Here is a 16,231-nt window from a genome sequence, read left to right on the forward strand (position 1 = left end):
AGAATTAAAATGGCAATCAATTTGTCAGTCTGTATGCTAAATGCATTTTTCTCTGAATGTATATATTATACTTCAAAAAAAGAAAAAGGTGATTGATGGTAACCAGTACACACAGAGCTTAATCATTCCCCACACCTTCGTTTCCTTACCTGCAATCCTAAAACCATTAGGTTCTCAGGGCTGTTTCACCCTCTGAGCATGGCCACTCTTCCTTTTTTTATCATAAGGATTCCTTACTCAGTAATCCTCTGACTTAAGCTCCTTTTATTTATCAGCTATTCTTCTAATCATTTTCCCTAAATGATCAGAAGAGAAGGGATGACTCTTCTCACATTAAAATTGAGACAGATATGACCAAGACCACATGATGAATGAGAACCTAGATCTTCTGATAAGCTACCTTTCTCACAGTTGGTGCTATCTTTCCCTTCTGGCCAAGGTTTTGAAAATCATGCCTTTCATATGTGCTTAAGAATTAGATTCTTTAGGCCCACAGATTTCAACAGGGGGTATTTTTTTCCCTAAGGGGATATTTGGCAATATCAAGAGACATTTTTTAGTTGCTCTAAAACTAAAGGGTGCATGGTACTTTAAGCATCTGGTGGGTAGAGAGGCCAGGGATACTGTTAAGTGATGTATAGAACAGCACCCCCATACCTACCCTGCAACAAAGAATTATCTAGCCTAAAATGTCAATAGTGCTAAACACTGTTTTAGTCTACAAAGTGTCCTAGAAAGTCAGTTTGCCTTGATCTCCGCTTTCAGGCAAGTGGTCTGCCCCCAAATAATGTTCACTGATGACATCTTTCTTTTTTTTTTTATTTTTTTTTTTGGTTTTTGGCCGGGGCTGGGTTTGAACCCGCCACCTCCGGCATATGGGACTGGCGCCCTACTCCTTGAGCCACAGGCGCCACCCTATGACATCTTTCAAATGAAAAGATCCCTTGGTCTTTTAGAATCACATTGTCGGGAAGTTCTCCTTCTTGTCTAGCTTCAATCCCTCTGCTTCTAGCTAAAGTATATTTATTTCCTGTTGTTTAGCCTTTTTTTTTTTTTTGGACACAGAATCTCACTATGTCACCCTCAGTAGAGTGCTGTGGCATCATAGCTCACAGCAATCTCAAACTCTTGGGCGTAAGCCATAAGCGATTCTCTTGCCTCAGCCTCCCAGGTCCTCCTCCCAGGACTACAGGCACCCACCACAATGCCCGGCTGTTTTTGTTGTTGTTACAGTTTTCGTTGTTTAGCAGGTCTGGGCCAAGTTTGAACCTGCCAGCCCCATTGTATGTGGCCGGCACCCTAACCACTGAGCTATGGGTGCCAAGCCTAGGAATCTCTTTTTGAAAAATGGAGAGCTGAGGGGCCTAGAGACTGTAGCCTTTGTTTTTTGGTCAAGTTACTGCCCTGCTTGAACAGAGACCCTGCTCCCCTAACGCCTCAATACCTCTCATCCTGTCTCACTGGCTGTTTCTCTGTGTGTGTGCATGTGTGCCTATGTGTCTCTCTCCATCCTCCAGATCTCCAGGTCCTGACTTGGCCTTCCTGACTTCCTGTCCCGACAAGAACAAAGTCCATTTCAACCCGACCGGCTCAGCCTTCTGCCCCGTCAGCTTGATGAAGCCCCTCTTCCCCAGCATGGGCTTCATCTTCCGAAACTGCCCCTCAAGCCCGGGCTCTCCCCTTCCCCCTGCAAGCCCCAGGCCACCACCTCGGAAGGATCCAGAGGCCTCCAAGGCCTCCCCGCTGCCATTTGAGCCATGGCAGCGTGCCCCTCCATCAGAAGAACCTGTGCTTTTCCAGAGCTCCCTGATGGTCTGAGGTTACCATCCCCCACTTTACCATGGAGACCAGTGCCTTGGTGGCAGGCCACTCCCTAGTTCCCAGTAGTGGGAGATAGAGGGAGCCCTTCCCTCTTGGCCTTTGAGCACTTTCAGTTATTGTGTCAAAGCCCCAGGTCCTCTTTTGATGGGCACCAGCCCCTCAGAATGTGAGGAGATTTGCCTTCTCCACTAGCAGCTTGGCGGCTCACAACTCACACTTGTGTACCTGCCATTTCCCTCACTTGGTGGAAAACTTACCCAGAAGGTCCTGAGTCTCTCACCCCTGGGCGTGAGTCTAAATGACTGTACAGGAGACCCTTATTTTTGTTGTGGAGCAAGTTGGCCGTGACCAAAGGAGAGGGGATGCTACAGATTTCCTTCCCTCTCCTCCTCCATAGTCACAGAAGAAAAGACCAGAGGATAGATCCCTCATCCTCTCAGCCCCATCCCCATGCCTCCCTCTCATTGAAGGAACTGACCAAAGCAACCCTGAAAGGCCATCACATTTGACCAATTCAGCTGCTGGCAGAGGGGGGAACCAAGCGTTTTCCCAAATGGCATTTTCATCTCGCTTTCACCCTGACTAAAGATTGTCTTAAGCAGCAGCCCAGCCTGCCCAGCCCCAGGTGGGTAGCAGGGGAGAGAGCTGGCATTTCTCTAAGTGGCAAATGACAACTCTACACCCTGCCCCAGGGCTAGGTTGGATTAGAAATATGCCTATTTTTCTTGTATCGATGTAGAAACTCTATTTTCTCCCAAAGACACTATTTTTGCAGCTGTTCGAAGTTTGTATATTTTCCGTACTGCAGAGCTACACAAAATTGAAGAAGAATGTTAATGTTCAAGTTTTCTTATCTTGTGTTTAGAGGTTGTTTTTGCAGATCTTGGTGTTAATAGACCAAATAAATAAGTATTCCCAGCAATTTGAAGTTCTGTTAAATATTTGGGGTAGGAATGGGGTGGAGATTGAGGGTTTTATATTGAGCACTTCATCCTCATCTTCAAGAGAGGGAACCTTTAGTTAACACATTTGGGTGTGGGCTGGACAGAGAGTTCCTGTCCTCTGGACACCATGCTTGAACACTTCACATGGACATATAAACAGCAGACTCATAAAAAAGCTATCCAGAATGAGAGTGTGGTGTGTCATGGAGGTGGGATGAGGGAGCCATTGGGGAAGTTACCCATTCTTATGTGAGTCTGGAAAAACTCCCTGGGGAGAGTGGATTTCATTTCGTTTATTTTTTGAGATAGGGTCTGAACTCTTTCCCAGACTAGACTGTAGTGGTCCCATTATAGTGGTCTCACTATAACCTCAAACTCCTGGGCTCAAGCCTTGCTCCTGCCTCAACCTTCTGAGTAGCTGGGACTACAAGCATGTTCCACCACACCCCATAAAATTTTAATTTTTTTGTAGAGACAGAATTTCTTTTTTCCTTTTTTTTTTTTGAGACAGAGTCTCAAGCTGTCGCCCTGGGTAGAGTGCTTGTGGCATTATAGCTCACAGCAACCTCCAACTCCTGGACTTAAGCGATTTTCTTGCCTCAGCCTCCCAAGTAGTTGAGACCACAGGCACCCACCACAATGCCCAGCTATTTTTTGGTTGTCGTTACCATCGTTTCGCAGGCCCAGGCTGGATTCAAACCCGCCAGCTCTGGTGTATGTGGCTGGCGCCTTCAACTCTTGAGCTACAGGCACAGAGCCAGAGACAGATTCTTATTATGTTACCCATCCCAGTCTCAAAACACCTTGCCTGAAAGGCTTTTCTAGCCTCAGCCTCTCAAAAGTCTTGGGCTTGTAGGTGTGAGCCACTGTGCCTGGCCCAGAGTGGATTTCAGAGAGGAAAAGAAGGTGACCAAAGGGAGACAGTTTCATGTAGTGGCTGTTCCTCATTCTGGCAAGGGGAAAAGACCACAGAACATTGCTTGGCACCTGTAGCTCAGCAGTTAGGGTGCCAGCCACATACACCAGAGCTGGCGGGTTTGAATCCACCTCAGGCCTGCCAAAGAACAATGACAACTACAACCAAAAAAATAGCTGGGTATTGTGGTGAGCACCTGCAGTCACAGCTACTTGGGAGGCTGAGGCAAGAGAATGGCTTGAGCCCAGGAGTTGGAGGTTGCTATGTGCTGAGATGCCACAGCACTCTACCCAGGGTGACAGCTTGAGACTGTCTAAAAAAAAAAAAAAAAAAAGACTTGAGAACAACATTTAGATTAAATCTCTTGTCATAGTTTTAGGAAAGCCTTAGCTCCTTTTGGGTATTCTTCCCATCTCAGAGAGTATCTACAACTCTGGAGGGTGCAGCCTTAGAAGGTACAAAGAAACTGTCCTCTTTGTCCTTTTGCAGCCTCTCAGCTTTATAGTGCTATACCTATCTATAAGAGCTTTGGGGGAAATGGGAAAAACCATCCAAAATGGCCTTGAAATTTCCAAAGCCTTTTCACAAAAGACATATCATTTCCATTGTATGGGTGAAAAGCTGGCTACCCCAAGAACAATAAGTACAACAGTATCTACTCATAAGACTGCCACAAAGCTATTCTAACCATCATTCATTGGTTTGGGAAACACCAGATAGTGCGGTAAGTTCTTTACATAAAATGTCATTGAACTGAGAGGCCAAGGCAGGTGGATTGCTGCCTGAGTTCAGGAGTTTGAGACCAGCCTGAGCCAGAGCAAGACCTCATCTCTAAAAATAGCTAGGTGTCGTGGGGGATGCCTGTAGTCCCAGCTACTTGGGAGGCTGAGGCAAGAGAATCATTTAAGCCAAAGAGTTTGAGGTTGCTGTGAGCTGTGACCCCATGGCATTCTGCTGAGGGCAGCAAAGTGAGACTCTGTCTCAAAAAAAAAAGTCATTGAAATAGGACAACCACACAATGAAAGAAATGCGGTAAGTTCCGCTGTATAATGATGGAAGGACAAAAAGGTTGAATAACTTTCCACCAAAGACACAAAGTTGGGGAGCTAGTATTGGAAACCTGATCATTTGAATCCAGTGCCCATGTTTCTAACCACAGTGCTCTCCTGCTTGTTATTGTATTCCCATCAATTTCACACGAGGAAATTGGACTCAGACAAGAGAATTGTTTGAGGTCTCAGCTGGGAGAGTCAGAGATGGGACTGAAACCCAGGTCTCTCATTCCACCTGCTGTTTGGTACCCTGCCATCTGCCATCATGGACTGATTAAGTACAGCACTTTTCCTCACACTGGCAAAGAAAAATGTGTGAGGATCCCCTTCCCCACTAATATAAAGGAGACAGTGGGCTGGGAATACATCCTATGTTCTATCCCTTGCCCTTCCCCCTGAAAGAAGTCTGGCATGCCCCCAAAGCCTTAGTGAGTCAGGCCCGGAGCGATGGGTGTGGTGCTGCCCAGAGTTTCCTTCCTTTGCCTGAGGCTGTGCCAAAGGAGCAGGCTGCTAAGCCTCTACCAAGATAGCAACCCAGAATACACCAGGCAGTCTGAGATTTGGGCCAATTATGAAGTGGGAGGCTGGGAGTGCTAGTAGACCTGGAGTCGGTCTTGCACTGGCAATTTGTGCTAGCAGGTGGATACCCAGTATTTGGATGAGTACAATAAAGAGCTTATTAAGAAGAATGATTCTGGAAGGCAGCCAAAGCTTTGCTCCATTGTCGATGTGTTGTAAGCCCTTGAAGAAAATTCACTTCAATAAGCTTCCATTTCCACCTCCAGGATATGAAATAAGATCAGAGTTGAGAAACGGTCATAATAATAAGACCTTAAACTTGCACAGCATACTTTATAAACCACTTTCATCAACCTCAGCTCATTTATTTGATCCTCAAAACAGGGAACAACAGAGTGTCTATTACTAATTATCCCTAGTTTACAGACTGGAAAAATTATGGCTCAGAAGTAGGTGACACATGAAAGTTACCCTGCTTTCAAGTGACCTTGCAAGCGCTTGCTGTGCCGCTCACTCCCTTGAAAGCCTAGTGATGTGCGGGTGGAGGACTGCTATCAAAAGCCAGGAGGCCTCCAATGCTCTTCTGGTAGAGTAGGTAGAGTTGCTGATGCCAGGCAGCAGCTAGAGGGCGCCGAGGCTCCAGAAGAAGTTTCTTGGCGTTAGGACCCAGCGGAAGCCTGGCCGCCGGCAGAGAATAGACTATTTGGTTTGCCTTGCTGTCGTACCACCTCCTTTCCCGCCCACCTGCCTGTCTTCGGACAATGCAGCCAATTGGTGACTTCCACATCCTTTTACGTCATCACCTTACGCCGGAGCATCTCCTAGGCCACCCCGTCGAGCTCCGGGATGCAGTTGCCCTTAGAGTTGCCTGTTAGAAAAATCTTTAGGGCAAGGCATTACTCTTAAGACAGCTAGTTCTTCTGACCCCCTGGGATCAAGCCAACGTCCCAGTGTGAGTTTTCTTTCGTAGAAAGGGTTTTTGGGTTCTGAGGAATTTCCTCCTCGGTAGCCCTGAGCTGGCACTTCTGGCAATGACTGCTGGGCTTTGCTGAGCTGCGGTCGCATGCATCTCCTATGAGGCCCCTGCCGCCGGTTGGCGATGTCCGCCTGGAGCTGTCCCCTGGGCCGCCGCTACCGTTGCCGGCTGTGAGCGGGTCTCCAGTCGGCTCATCTGGTCGTCTCATGGCCTCTAGCAGCTCCCTGGTGCCCGACCGGCTGCGCCTGCCACTCTGCTTCGTGGGCGTCTTTGTATGCTATTTCTACTATGGGATCCTGCAGGAAAAGATGTGAGCGACCCCCAAGGCGGGAACGCAGCCCCACATCCAGTCTTCTCTTCCCAGCCTGTGGGACGTTTCTTGGGTCTTCTGCCCCTGGCCATGGGCTTTCTTTTGTCATCCCGCTTGGCTCTCTTGGCCTTCCAGCAACCTGCTACTTTGTCCAGAATTCCAAAATGCCAGAGTTGGCCTCTGGATTCTCGGGACCTGGTCGTTTTACTTCTCTTAGCTGTTCCCCGCCACCCCCTCTTCCGTTGGTTCTAAGGACCTGGCCTTCTACCCACAGACAGCCCTAAGTCGTAGAAATTCCAGACGCTTGCAGACAACCTGTATTTTTACTCTTATCCTCGCTGCTATAACCCAAATATCTTCTGCCTGGGGTGGCTCATTTCACCAACTAGTTTTTCATGTTTCCTCTACCTCTATCCTTTACAGGTAGTTTCTAGATTCAGTACCAGCCCCTGTTTTAAATCAGCTTAATGGTCCATACAAACTCTTACGACATCCAAAGAGGCAAGATAATTTTCAAGCTTTCAGTGGCTGTGGACATAGTAGACAACAATGAATGAAATATCCTAATTTCTCTCTCTCTCTTACTCCTGCATTTTATTCTTAGAACAAGAGGAAAGTATGGAGAAGGAGCCAAGCAGGAGACGTTCACCTTTGCCTTAACTTTGGTCTTCATCCAATGTGTGATCAATGCTGTGTTTGCCAAGATCTGTGAGTACCTAGATAATAATTTTTTGCATATACACTCCCCCACACCCCCATGTCCTGGGCATTAGGGTTGATTCAAGCTTAAAGTATACAGTCTCCTCCTCCTTTAGTACTCACACAGCCTCTCCATGCAGTCTGCGTAACTAATGACTTTGAAATGGGGTGAAATAACATTTTTTTAAATTATACCAATTTCTGAGTGAGAAATGTGTAGAGAATGGGTCTTCTGTGTTCACAATCCCCATTGAAAATACTTAAAACAATTTTCCTTTCCTTTTAACTTTCCTTCATGTGTCAACTTCAAGCATACTTTGAGCTTTCTCTCTTTGTTCCCTGGGGACAGCAGCAGGGCTAACTTGTCCTTTGAACTGATTGAGGTCCCCACCTCCACCCTGCATGTGGTCTTATGTTAGGCTTATCTGGAATTGGAAAGTTGAATAATTTTCAGAGATTTTTCAGTCTAAGAGGACAAAAATAGCTTGTATTTTATTTGATAGACAAGTTCTTTTCATCTGGCTTCATCTTTGCTTAGTGGTCCATACTAGCCCCACCAGGTTTCTCTTGTATGTTTTTGTTTTTGTTTTTGTTTTTGTCTTCTCCTAGTGATCCAGTTTTTTGACACTGCCAGGGTGGATCGTACTCGGAGCTGGCTCTATGCTGCCTGTTCTATCTCCTATCTGGGTGCCATGGTCTCCAGCAACTCAGCACTACAGTTTGTCAACTACCCAACTCAGGTGAAACCTCAGGGTGGGATGAGGGTTGGCTCAGAAATTATTTGAAAAGGACTAAAGGTTCTTCCCTTAGGTTTGTGAATCCTGGGAGAGGATATATCAGAAATTCAGAGTGTTTTTGAATCATAGATCTGGGGTTTAGTGGTAGTGGGTTGGGCCATGATAGGGCTGCTTTCTAAAGCTAAGGTATAGGCCCTACACTTCACTTACTTATCTTAGCACAGTACTTAGCACCATACCTGGGCATCATGGATGCTCAGAAATATTTACCAAATTTAATTTCAGGTCCTTGGTAAATCCTGCAAGCCAATTCCAGGTAAGCAAAGAAGATGGTCTCCCTCTTCTGTCTTCACTTTTCCTGCGGTAAGCTCTCTCTCTTCTACTAGAGGTTTGTGTCCCTCTGGGGTTTATCATCCCATCATAACTATCTCCAAGGGCTTTATATTCCAGCCCTTGCCCCTGTTGATCCTGTTGTCTTTGTCACTTCTTATGGTGTGCATAGGCTGGTAATCCTTAATGGGAATAAAAGATGGACCTAGTCATAAAACACCCTAAATCCCATTTTGATCATCAATTTTTTTTTTTTATCATCCATTTCTTTATGTCAGCCTTTTATCCTTTCTCACTGGTCCCCACCCTTATCCTGTTCCTTCCTGGACCTTTGACCTTTGTTCTCTACTTTTTTTCCTGCCTTATTCTACTTAACCCTGTTGCCCAATCATCTTTATCTAGGTACCAGCCTGGCACCCTACTTTTGTTCTCTTGTCCTTTATGGACCTTCCTTCTCAGACATTTTTTCTCCCTGAGTCTTTCCTTGCTTTCTGGGAGAGGGTATTGGGGTCATTAATACCTATGGGTACCTAATTTTCTACTCTGTTTTTTCCCTGTAGTCATGCTCCTTGGGGTAACCCTCTTGAAGAAGAAATACCCACTGGCCAAGTACCTGTGTGTGTTGCTAATTGTGGCTGGAGTAGCCCTTTTCATGTACAAACCCAAGAAGGTAGTTGGTGTGGAAGAACATACAGTTGGATATGGAGAGCTGCTCCTGGTATGTGATCCTGTTAGGGAAAGCAGCCTTTTTCAACAAACTTAGCCAAAGGCCAGCCCCACCTAGGCAGGCAGAAGGCCAGTTATATGTCTTGAGGGAGATTGTGGTGCTCCTTGCCTCCATTTTCTGGTCTTTGCTGCAAGGCCCCTGGCTCTGCTGAGGCCATAGTGGAAAACCAAAATACTTTAACTACAGCTCAGCTCTCCTTTGGGGGAAGAAATAATTCCGAGGCCTGTATCTAAATCCTGGTGTGTGGTCCCAGAGATCTAAGATAAAGTAGTTTGTCTCTCATTGTGACTTTCTAAGAAATCACCAAGCCAGAGTTAAAAAAAATATAGGTGTAGCTATTGCTTATGTGTTAGGCACTTTTCCAAGTGTTGTATGTATTATTTGACTAATTTTTTACAGCCATGATCCCATGACATGGGTATTATTATCTCCATTTCACAGGTGAAGAAACTAGCACAAAGAGGTCAAGTCACTTGCTCATAGTCACATGACTGTTTAAGTGGCAGTCAGGATTCCAATCCAAGTAGTCCAGAATTTAGTTTCTGAAACACTACTCCCATGCTAGGAAACTAACCTGGACTGGGACTATCTTTCCTCTTTCCCACTTAATTTTTTTAAATTTTTATTTACTTTTTTTTCAGACAAGAGTCTCACTTTGTTGCCCTCAGTAGAGTGTCGTGGTGTCATAGCTCACAGCAACCTCAAAGTCTTTTTTTTTTTTTTTTGAGACTCACTATGTCCCCCTGGGTAGAATGCTGTGGCATCACAGCTCACAGCAACCTCAAACTCTTGGGCTTAAGCGATTATCTTGCCTCAGCCTCCCAAGTAGCTGGGACTACAGGTGCCCGCCACAATGCCTGGCTGTTTTTTGGTTGTAGTTGTCATTGTTGTTTGGCAGGCCTGGGCTGGGTTCAAACCTGCCAGCTCCGGTGTATGTGGCTGGCACCCTAGCTGCTGAGCTACAGGGGCTGAGCTAGCAACTTCAAACTCTTGAACTCAAGTGATCTTGCTGCAGCCTCCCCAGTAGCTGGGACTACAGGTACCCACCATAACACCCTTTTTTTTTTTTTTTTTTAAGAGATGGGGTCTCGCTCTTTTTTAGGCTGGTCTAAAGCAATCCACTCACCTTGGCTTCCTAGAGTACTAGGATTATAGGCGTACGCCACTGCAATCCCCCCCAACCCCCCCAGCTTTAATGGAAAAATGTGTGTGGCTCACTACAGCCTGTTCAAAGCTTCCTGCCCTACTTTGATTACAGAATCATTATGTAGCTCAGTTAGCCTGTCAGCCCAATGCCTGGGAGAAGCAGGGAGCTAACATGGTGTCTCCCTACCCTCTATCAGTGACCAAATGATTCCATCTTGAGGCAACAGCTTTCTTTTTTTCTTTTTTTTTTTTTTGAGACAGAGCCTCAAGCTGTTGCCCTGGGTAGAGTGCTGTGGCATCACAGCTCACAGCAACCTCCAACTCCTGGCCTTAAGTGATTCTCTTGCCTCAGCCTCCCAAGTCCCTCCTGGGACTACAGGTGCCCACCACAGCACCCGGCTATTTTTTGGTTGTAGTTGTCATTGTTGTTTGTCAGGCCTGGGCTGGATTCGAACCCGCCAGCTCTGGTGTATGTTGCTGGTGCCTTAGCGGCTTGAGCTATAGGCGCTAAGCTGAGGCAGCAGCTTTCTGAGAAGCCTGAGAATGAGACTCCCTGTGTTCTGGGTTAGGAAGGGGCCCTGTTTGCTACCTCACAGCAGGCCACTCCTATTCTTTCCCAGCTGTTGTCTCTGACCCTGGACGGACTGACAGGTGTTTCCCAGGACCATATGCGGGCTCATTACCAAACAGGCTCCAACCACATGATGTTGAACATCAACCTTTGGTCAACATTGCTGCTGGGAGCTGGTAAGGAGCAGTTCTGCTGCTTTTTCCATGTATCACCAGAAGGCACACTGCCCTCAGCCAGTTGATCCTTATAGCTGTCAGTTGTCCTTCTGTCCAAGCGTTTGTGAAACCTTCCGGGAAAAACTTGCACTGACAGGATTTGCTTGGTACTGTTACTAACAGACCTGTGTCAGATATCATGGAAAGACACAGGTGTAAAATACACAGGGATACCTGGGAACCTTCCCTCTCGGGAAAGAAAGGAGACACAGGTATAGAGCTCACTCACAGGAAAGAGACTTACTTCATACACCACTGACTACAGCTCAAACATGAATGTGTTTGTTTTGAAGTCATAACTTCGTAACAGATCTGGGCCCATGTAGAAAGTGCTTTTCATACAACACACAGGGTTAATGGAGGAGCTGCTACTGGCTGGAGATGACCTTGAGCGAGAGATGTATGGGCTAGCACCTCCATGACATCTGAGGATTTCTGCTTTTAATCCCTTTGGTAGAAGTAATTCATTAACTTTCAAGCCTTTCTCACAAAACTGAGTCTTTAGTTTCTCAGAGAAAAAAAGAGAAGGATGAGAATACAAACCCACTCAGATCCTTTCCCGCCTCTATCTTTCCAGCCTCTGCCTTCCTTTACTATATTAACAGGCCATGTGCAGGAGTGTTGGGGGGAGGTATGGGCACACAGACATGCCATTCATCTTTTGACATTCCTTCTCAGGAATCCTGTTCACTGGGGAGCTCTGGGAGTTCTTGAGTTTTGCTGAGAGGTTCCCTTCCATCATCTATAACATCCTGCTCTTTGGCCTGACTAGTGCCCTGGGTCAGGTGAGTGCTTGAGAAGGGATGGTTTGGCTTCCCGTTGTGGCAGCTGGTTCACTAAAAAAAAAAAAAAACTACCAGCCTAGCTGGAAGAAGGGGGTTGACAAGATTAGCCCTGGTGTCTGTTACAGACTTTAACCTCATGACAGATACCTGAAAACCAGCCTGACTGCACCTTTCTCTGTCTTTCTGTAGAGCTTCATCTTCATGACAGTTGTATATTTTGGTCCCCTGACCTGCTCCATCATCACCACAACTCGAAAGTTCTTTACCATCTTGGCCTCTGTGATCCTCTTTGCCAACCCCATCAGCCCCATGCAGTGGGTGGGCACTGTGCTTGTGTTCCTGGGTAAGTTCCATTCAGAGCAGGTGTCTCTCTGGGCCACACAGAGCTTGGTGTAGTTATGTCAGAGAACACTTTTGAAAGAGAAAAGGAAGCATTATTTCTAATGCAGCCTTCCTAATACACATTTCTTTTTAGCGGTTTCCTTCCAAAGACTTGGATTTCCCCAGGCCCAGTACAGAATTATTATACTTATTCCCTACCAACTTACACTGCTATAGATGAGCAAGAAAGAGCTTGGAAATTTTGACAACACATTTCTTTGTCTTGCTCTATTTTTATGTATACAGAGGGTACCAAAAAAAGTATATACATTTTAAGGAAGGAAAAAATTGCATTAAAATTGTAATATTCAATATATATACTGATAATGGCGAGGTGTGGTGGCTCACACCTATAATCCTAGCACTTTGGGAGGCTGAGGGAGGTAGATTGCTTGAATTTAGGAGTTTAAGACCAGCCTGAGCAAGAGCAGAAACCCCCGTCTGTACTAAAAATAGAAAAACTAGCCAGGCTTTCAGTGGCTGCCTGTTGTCCCAGCTACTCGGGAGGTCCAGGCAAGAGGATCACTTGAGCCCAGAGTTTGAGGTTGTTGTGAGCTGTGACCACCTGGCACTGTGTCCACGGGCAACAAAGTGAGACTCTATCTTAAAAAATAAAATTAAAGGGCGACGCCTGTGGCTCAGTCAGTAAGGCGCCGGCCCCATATACAGAGGGTGGCGGGTTCAAACCCGGCCCCGGCTGAACTGCAACCAAAAAATAGCCGGGCGTTGTGGCGGGCGCCTGTAGTCCCAGCTACTCGGGAGGCTGGGCCAAGAGAATCACTTAAGCCCAGGAGTTATAGGTTGCTGTGAGCTGTATGATGCCATGGCACTCTACCAAGGGCCATAAAGTGAAACTCTGTCTCTACAAAAAAAAAAAAAAAAAAAAATTAAAAATAAACATACATATGTACACACATACACACACACCAGTAACGTTTGTTATGTTGTATATTGTATCATGTATCTCTCTTTTTTTTTTTTTTTTTCTGAGACAGAATCTCAGTCTGTGGCCCTGGGTAGAGTGCCATGGCATCATGATAGCTCACAGCAACTTCAAACTCTTGGGCTCAAGCAATCATCTTGCCTCAGGCTTTTTTTTTTTTTTTTTTTTTTTTTTCTATTTTTAGTAGAAACAGGGTCCTGTACTTGCTCAGGCTGGTCTCAAATTCCTAAGCTCAAGTAATACACTCACCTCCGCCTCCCAGAGTGTTAGGATTACAGGCGTGAGCCACCCCGTCCAGTCATATCATGTATCTCTTGTAATTGCAGAAGTCAAATGTGACTTGAATATTACAATTAGAACCATTTTCTTCCTTTTTTGGTACTCCCTTTGTACATGTATGTGTTTGTGTGTGTGTGTGTGTGAGATAAACAGTACCTTGGTGATTTTTTCATTCAATGCCATTGTATTGTCTCTGAGGACATATAAAACCAATGTTCTGAAGTTTATTTTAATTTAAAGCTCCAGTTTTGGAGAACCAAGACTGACTACCCCCATACCCTCCCATCATTGATAGGTTTCATTTCCCTCCACAAAGTTAAGCTCATTTTCTCCCTTTTCATAGGTCTTGGTCTTGATGCCAAATTTGGGAAAGGAGCCAAGAAGACATCCCACTAGGAAGAGAGAAACCACCTCCATGTCAAGAATATTTAAGTTATCTCAAACAATGACATCTCTTGGGAAAAAGGGACTTATTAGGAATAAGGATCTGAGTTCCAGTCTTTTTTAAAAAACAAATAAACAAAAAAACAAAAAGAGAAAAAAAAAGAAAAAGGAAAGGAAGCAAAATTACATATTCTTAAAAAAAAAAAAAAAACACTTGGATTTTAACAAGGTAATGTTGGTGGCTTTTGTTCTTGGTGCCCTGGAGCGCATTCTGTGGCACATAGAGAAAAGGGAGAGGCAGAGCTTGCTGCTCAGCACCCAAGCTGCTGCTCTCAGGTGGAGGTAACACGATTGCATGGATGATTCCCCCAAGAGCTTGAGCATTAGAGGGAGGTTATATTTTGTATTAACAGCCTCTATTCCAGCTAGTGAAGCTCTGCATATGCTAAGGCAGGTGGCTGTTGGTCAGAGCCAGAGAATATAAAACTCACTATTTCTTAAAGCTCTGATGGGCAAATATTTTACAAAAAAACTGAAGATATGTTCTGTCCTTAAATGTTTCTTGAAGTTGGGGTAAAAAGCCCTGAGCCTGTGAGTCTGCTTTGTTTTTTCCTTTCCCTACTGCCTCTTTAGCCAAAGCTCGACCAAGACTAGAGTGGAGACCCAGTGCATGTAACAGGAGCAGCTTTGGAAAGTGTGCATGTATTTTTCCTGATCCTCTCCCTCTATCTTTCCATTTATTCTCAGTCTTCCTGGTCCCTTCCTGGTGAGGCTGGATTAATCCCTCCTATTCCCCTGCCTTCTTCAGCTGCTAAAGCATTGCAGTCCTCTGCCATCCGGCTGTGCCAAAGTGTCACCATGCCAGTTTCTGCTTGTTGAAAGGGATGCTAGTGGAAGGCACAGTGGCTGAGTCCTGGCACTGCTGCTGTCGAGTTGTCTGGGTGGCAACTGGGGGAAAAGGCGGGGCATGGAGCAGAGCCACCTGCTCACTGCTGCCTTCAGAGTTGGAAATCGCAATCCTCCAAGGACCAAACTTTACACATGAAAGTGCATTTCCACCAGCTGCAACTTTCCCTCCATCTGTTCAGCAGCCCCAGCCCCTTGGCTCTCCAGATGGGAGCCCGGCCTCCTTCCTGCATGGTTGCCTTGCCACCCCTCACCCAGCCTTTCAAGCTATGCCTCACTTGCACTCATCTCGCTCTCTAGGGGTCCAGGCATCACTGTAGCCCTGCTCCCAAGGCCCCCTCATTTTGAACTCCTTCAAGAGAAGAGGCTTTAAGTACATCTGGCCAAACTTCCTTTCTCCACCCTTGTTTCCCTTCTCTTTTTTTATTCTGAAAATTGCATCAGTTAGCTTCTTCCCTACTAGATTTATAGTCTTCTGCAGATTTGTTGGGTGGTTAGAGTGTGTTCCCAGAACCAGGGACCTGCAAGCAATCATCTGGGCTTTTTTTTTTTTTTTTTTGGCAGAGACAGAGTTTCACTTTATTGCCCTTGGTAGAGTGCTGTGGCATCACAGCTCACAGCAACTCCAACTCCTGGGCTTAAACTATTTTCTTGCCTCAGCCTCCCAAGTAGCTGGGACTACAGGCACCTGCCACAACGCCTGGCTGTTTTTTTGTTGCAGTTCTGCCAGGGCCGAGTTTGAACCTGCCACCTCTGGCATATGGGGCTGGTGCCCTACTCTGTTGAGCCACAGGCGCTGCCCTGGGCTTGTTTTAAGAAGAGACATTTTCCTGGCTATCAGACCCATTCCCTCCACCTCTTAGCCTTGTCATTCCCAGTTAGCTGTTTTCATTGCTAGTACTAGTCACCATGAGCAAGACGGGGTTTTCATCAGCTCAGCATGGCTGTCACCTGGTACTAGAGAAATGGCTTACGGAGCAAGCCTATCCTACCGGTGGTGGACTGGGAGCCCAGTTCTGGTGTATTTGTTCAGTCCCCTGTCCCTTCGTCTAACATTTATTTCTTCTGGGTGCCACACTCTGAGAAAATGTTGGAAGTTCAATGTTAAGTAGGACTTGTATTTATCTTCTTGGGGGAGGTCACGGTCTCATACAGAGATGTGAAAACAAATCATCGCATCTCAGAAATGCAGGGATAACAACAAAGGGACTGTGTCTGGGCAAGGTGAGGCTTGACCTGGAGAGCGTGGGAAGATGAAAGTAATAGGAAGAGATGAAGTTTTGACTCCACTGCCGAGCAGGAAAAGGGTTTTAAGCTGCCTGACTGCTCTCTCTTTCACCCCGTGCGCCTGCCTTGGTCAGTTCCGTTGAGAACATGTGGCAGGAGAGCAGCTTTTATGTTTAAGAAACTGCCAGCCTGTTCAGGGTGGCGCAGGTATACTTACCTGCAGGATCGGGATCACAAGAACTGAGAGTGCCAAATTTGACTAAAGTCGGGACACTGTTAGCTTATAATAGGGCTGATAAATGTGAAATCGCAGACAAGTTTGAACAGAAGTGTTGAGCACTAACCCTGGGCGGCCTTGATACC

The 16,231-nt window shown here is 46.0% G+C and overlaps 2 protein-coding genes across 8 annotated transcripts in view; both read left to right on the top strand.

Annotated features, from left to right (window-relative positions):
- The window catches only part of FAM117A (family with sequence similarity 117 member A), a 49,963-nt gene extending 47,220 nt beyond the window's left edge, over nt 1-2,743 (top strand). For all 6 annotated transcript variants that reach the window (XM_053569216.1, XM_053569219.1, XM_053569217.1 and 3 more), the window contains one exon: nt 1,518-2,743. In XM_053569216.1, coding sequence (XP_053425191.1) covers nt 1,518-1,818 — 301 coding nt within the window. In that variant the 3' untranslated portion in view covers nt 1,819-2,743. The remainder of the gene's footprint in view (nt 1-1,517) is intronic.
- A 3,563-nt stretch (nt 2,744-6,306) lies between these two features.
- On the top strand, nt 6,307-13,885 carry SLC35B1 (solute carrier family 35 member B1). Of its 2 annotated transcripts, none has more exons than XM_053569225.1 (9): nt 6,307-6,538; nt 7,143-7,246; nt 7,847-7,977; nt 8,260-8,290; nt 8,865-9,022; nt 10,798-10,924; nt 11,642-11,748; nt 11,938-12,091; nt 13,695-13,885. In XM_053569225.1, exons 1-9 carry the CDS (start codon nt 6,327-6,329, stop codon nt 13,745-13,747), a joined length of 1,077 nt encoding a protein of 358 aa, XP_053425200.1. In that variant the 5' UTR covers nt 6,307-6,326; the 3' UTR covers nt 13,748-13,885. The 2 variants fall into 2 exon arrangements, with proteins under 2 accessions (XP_053425200.1, XP_053425201.1); XM_053569226.1 differs by having other exon boundaries at nt 6,326-6,538; nt 7,872-7,977.
- The last annotated feature ends 2,346 nt before the right edge of the window (nt 13,886-16,231 follow it).

The sequence above is a fragment of the Nycticebus coucang genome, chromosome 18 (genome assembly GCF_027406575.1).
Source record: "Nycticebus coucang isolate mNycCou1 chromosome 18, mNycCou1.pri, whole genome shotgun sequence".
NCBI lineage: Eukaryota > Metazoa > Chordata > Mammalia > Primates > Lorisidae > Nycticebus > Nycticebus coucang.